The 4,742-nt window shown below is 36.5% G+C and overlaps 1 protein-coding gene across 1 annotated transcript; it reads right to left on the reverse strand.

Annotated features, from left to right (window-relative positions):
- Positions 1–663: 663 nt before the first annotated feature.
- gpr78b (G protein-coupled receptor 78b) lies at positions 664–4,491 on the reverse strand. Its single transcript, XM_059005107.1, has 3 exons — positions 3,410–4,491; positions 2,733–2,846; positions 664–1,620 (listed from the first exon to the last, which is right to left on the reverse strand). Exons 1-3 carry the CDS (start codon positions 4,075–4,077, stop codon positions 1,383–1,385), a joined length of 1,020 nt encoding a protein of 339 aa, XP_058861090.1. The 5' UTR covers positions 4,078–4,491; the 3' UTR covers positions 664–1,382.
- Between the last annotated feature and the right edge of the window lie 251 nt (positions 4,492–4,742).

A 4,742-nucleotide genomic window follows, 5' to 3' on the forward strand; every position in this document is an offset into this window, starting at 1 on the left:
CTAAGACGTAGCTTTACAGTAAACTAATGTGATCCATCTGTGTCTCTATCTATTTGCGTTTCCTTCCATATGATGATGTAGATATCCTTCTGTCTGGTGTTGATGGCTGAAGTGTAATGCTGGCTCCAGGGATCAGCTTATTTGCCTCCCTGGCACATCAGCACACACAATGGCTGCGATGCTGGCTCTGGGGATCAGCATTATCTAAGTCAACTTCTTTCTATCTGATCAATGTGAATACTTAGGATTCTGTAGGGCTGATTGTAATCTTAAGTGTGTTTTTTATGTTGACAAAGGCTTTTTATGTTGACATAAAGGCTTTGCATTCTTAGTGGATGAGAACTGTCAAACAAAATGTCTGGTTAAAGTTTAATTTCAGCCCTCAGAGCTAACTGTGAAAGGTGCTAGTTTTATTTTATGTTTATGACTTGGGGCTTGCCAATAAAAGCTGTTAAATAAACTGTTGACTGTGTGGTTTATTGAACCCAGGTGTGTGGCGCCAAAGATAATACTTTCACCTCTTCATTGACTCATACATTTTCACTACCTTGTATAATAATTGAAGTAAACAAAGAAAGAATAATGCTAAAACACAAAAAAGATACTTCCAAGAACTAAATCGATTATCAACCATTTACATTTTTGATAAACTTTATTGCACATGTATCGCTGATGGATTTTGGAGGACATTAAATGTACACAAGAAGCCACACTGATATTAAAATCCATTGGTTTTACTTCCAATCGTTTTATTAAGAATTATTACTATATGCAGACCTGTGGCAATTACTAACCCAAGTGAAATCACATTAACAAACTTACAGTTACCAAAATTTGGCACAAACAAAACTATACAACCCAAAACAAATGTACGTTTAGCATTCTTTGTATGAGAAGAGATTTTTCACTCTTAATTTGTTAACGCATTTTAAACAAAATAATCCTATAAACAAATAAATAAATAAATAAATAAATAAAAAGACAGGACAATCGGTGGGTTGTGTGCTGGGTATCTTAAATTTGGCCTAGCTCTGATCCACATAATGAAGCCAAATGTACATAGGATAAAATTGGTCAGGTTGGGTATGGATGTACTCCATTGTTCTTACTCTAGATTCCCTCATACTTTAAAATAAAAATATACACATAAAAAGAACTTGTCACAAATTTCTGTGCAAAATAGATAATAACACAAACATCTTTATATAGAGCCATACTTTATAAACATTACCGCCCAATGTAGGAATACAGATACATTTTAATATTGACAAACTGGCTTACATTCACTTAAATAAGCTTTATGATAAACAAAAAAGTTGTAATGCTGAAACAAATTAAAGTGCATTAAAATAGGTAATCTCTTGCAATAGACCTTTGTATATTCAGTTCCCTCGCTGGAGGCAGTAGTCATTCTCGGTGTCTAAAGAGCTGTTATGACCTGATGAAGGATACAAATCCCTTTTAAGCATCCTGTTGACGATGTTGATCAAGACCTTCTTGTACTGTTGACGCAGCAGGGAATACACAAAGGGGTCTGATGCAGCCTTGCTGTATGTGAGGCACTTACTTATAATTCCCCAGTGGTAGTTAATTGTTACAAAAGGGAGAAGTTCTATTAACCTGTGAAAACACAATGGATGCTCATTAATAAAACAAGAAAATGTGTAAAAGCTTTAAAAACTTTAGGTGGTTTTTCTTGATCGTTCTGCCACACTAGCAGTTTGTTTTCTAAAAACTGCAGCGGACATTACAGGGTGGTTAATGCATAATGCATCAGGTTTCAAAACATATTGGAAGGTTCTGGAAAGGTAAGCTGTTGATAAAGCATCTGTACAGTTATCTAATCTTTAGTACATGTCGGCACATGTTCCCAGTAGTCTGTTCTTTGCAAAGGTATATAAGGATGTGTGAGGGTCTAGTGTGAGCAACAGTTCAGCGAAGGTTCAGGAGTAATACAGAGTAACAGTGAAAGTCAGCAAGGACACCAGAAGCCAGGGAAGCTAAACAAGCAGTTGTAATTTATTAATGTACACTTTTCATGGGAAATCCCCTCAAATACTTCTGAACAATATATAGGTGGCTCGTAAATATGATAGTGGGTCCTGTTCACAAAACATTAACTCACACTTTATTTAAACACTGTTATTTTTAAGACTGTACAAATAATTTTTAATAGTAATTAAGACGATAAAGGCCGTACTCTTTGGATATCATAGAGAATTGTTTAATGACTAACTAACCTTTATAAAAAAAGAGATAGTTAAAAAAAATTGGGAATAGGACCTATTATGATATTGTGTACCTGATATTGTTGCATAGTTTGACGATAAATGAGAAACACTGCAGATGGAATCAATGGTTCTGTAAAACACACAACCTGCATCTCCCTGTTCAGTCACAATATGCAAAACAGCTGATCTGATAGAATTTCGAATATGGCTGATAGTACTGGTTAGGCTGGTCCTTCTTCATCTATGATTTCCAATGTTGCAATATATCTCATAAATATTACATGTTTAGTTTTCTAATGCAGACTGCAGTATATATATGTGTCTGTGTGTTTGTGTGTGTGTGTGTGTGTGTGTGTGTGTGTGTGTGTGTGTGTGTGTGTGTGTGTTATGGTGTGCTGTAGCTGTATTCTTGAGCATAGGTATTACTATAGTATTAAACACACTATCTTACTATAAGCAAGTATGTAAATAAATAGTACATGCTTGAAGGCTTACACTCACCTCGTGATAACGTAAGGGGCGAAACAGATAACAAAAGAACCTATGAAGATGCTGATCTTTTTTGTGGCCCGTTGTCTTCTCCTTTTTTGTTCCACGAGGCATCGCTGTTTAACACTGAAAACCAAACAAACCGCAATAAGCAGGCTATATATTCTATTGTAATAATGGCATTATATAGTTGTACAATAATATAAGTGTTAACAAAGGGTTAACAGCTGGCTATGTTGGCAGTACTATTATTAATTTAAACATGTTATTCTAAATGCTGTTTAGCCTACAAAGCTTCTGGTATTATTCCACAAGGCTAGAACAGTTTTGTGCTAATTATACTTTACTTTATAAAAGTATATTAGTAGCCTAACTAATGAGTTAAAACAGTGTGAATACACCATTAAGCAAATCGAATTCGTGTTTTCTTTCATTGACAAGAAGGTGCTTATCATGACTATCTAACGTAAAATAATATGTATCAGAAAAGTTATTTCTTTATCAAATATTATTTCCCAATTCGAGCATTATGCAGTTATCGGGGAAACGTACATTTCTTTTAGATCCGTAATCACAATTAGCAAAGAGCAAAGAGCCATCTTTCTTGAAACATAACATCACAGAAACAACCAACTTGTTCCTTAAAGCCTATTCATAACAATGATTGTTAAATTCGTGAGTTTAAATACCTTGGGTGAATATCAACCAGCAAAAGCAGAGTCTGCATGGTAATGATGTCTATCCTCTTGCAATGAAACCGTGCTACTTTTAAAACCTTTAAGTACGTGAAGCACAGTATTAGAAGAGAGAGCATGAAACAGGTAGCATGGAAAACGATGGTGAGCACGGTAAACTTTCTCCTGTCTCTTTCTTCTTTTAAATATAAGGTGCATGATGCATAAATGTGGCTGTAGCCAACCCAAGAAAAAAACAGGGAGACGAGGGAAAAGGTAAGGGAGTGGAACCACGAGTAGCCCATCATGATCACTGCGTCCTTGTATCTCATTTTGCTGGAATAGCTCAGGGGAAAGACCACAGCAATCCATTTGTCTATGCTCAACGCTGCCATGCTTAGCATGGTGTTTGTAGTCAAAAAAGTCTCCAGAAAGCTTACAGCTTGGCAGATGCACTCGCCAAACGGCTGTTGGTTTTTGACAATCCCGAGCAACGTTGATGGCATGTTCAAAACAGTAATAAGTAAATTGCAAAACGATAAGTTCATAATAAAAATACCCGGCACATGTTTGCGGATTTCGGTGCTGTAGATAAAACACAGGAGGACCAGTAAGTTCGATAACAAGGATACAACCATGACAACAACAATGAACAGCGCAAACAGAATTTCTGCCAAGTCCATCTCTCAGTTGTAAATTGACACCCCTTGGATGATCTTAACGCGCCGAAAAGGAGTATGCAAATATCGGCTCCTGCATATCAGTCATTTGATCTCGTTTCTTACTTCTCATTCTTTTATTGCCACAATCTTGTTTTCCACAGACCACCGAAACCGATTCTGACAACTGCTTTCCCGCAGGAGCTCTCCAGCGTTCTGAAACTGAGAAAGAAAATGTGTCTTCAAACTGAGTAACCATTGAACTCCCAAGATGTGCCAGCTCACTTTTAATACAAGTACGGTCTCTCTTTATTCCAGGAGCATCTAATGGTATTCCAAGGTTTTGACCTTATAAAGTTACCTTCTTTACAAAAAGAAAAAGCGCTGATACGTTTTTTACAAGCCATCAACTGCCCGCACTTCAACAATATGAGGCGCATGTGGAATTCTCTGTCACTGCTTGTGTGCACATGGGTCATGCGCACATCGTGTTGAATCGAAAAACAGCAAACGCAACGCATCTTCATGCAATTTTAATGACCATAACATTTAAGTGTAGAAAGTGCTAACGTGACGCTTTCATGGTGTTATTTGAAGAAATGTAAATAGACAAAGACTGACATGTCAGTATTCAGGTCGCTGCTTCTAGCATTTTATTATTTTAGGTAACTTTTGTCTGAAATTGTGCA

This window comes from Acipenser ruthenus, chromosome 2 (assembly GCF_902713425.1).
Source record: "Acipenser ruthenus chromosome 2, fAciRut3.2 maternal haplotype, whole genome shotgun sequence".
Taxonomy (NCBI): domain Eukaryota; kingdom Metazoa; phylum Chordata; class Actinopteri; order Acipenseriformes; family Acipenseridae; genus Acipenser; species Acipenser ruthenus.

What these genes read in the sequence shown, in the direction of transcription:
- gpr78b (XM_059005107.1), bottom strand. Translation starts at nt 4,077, where the DNA reads ATGGACTTGGCAGAAATTCTGTTTGCGCTGTTCATTGTTGTTGTCATG. An exon ending in CTGGTTGATATTCACCCAAG is followed by an intron (nt 2,847 to 3,409) that starts GTATTTAAACTC and finishes TTTGGTTTTCAG; the next exon opens with TGTTAAACAGCGATGCCTCG. An exon ending in GCCCCTTACGTTATCACGAG is followed by an intron (nt 1,621 to 2,732) that starts GTGAGTGTAAGC and finishes GTGTTTTCACAG; the next exon opens with GTTAATAGAACTTCTCCCTT.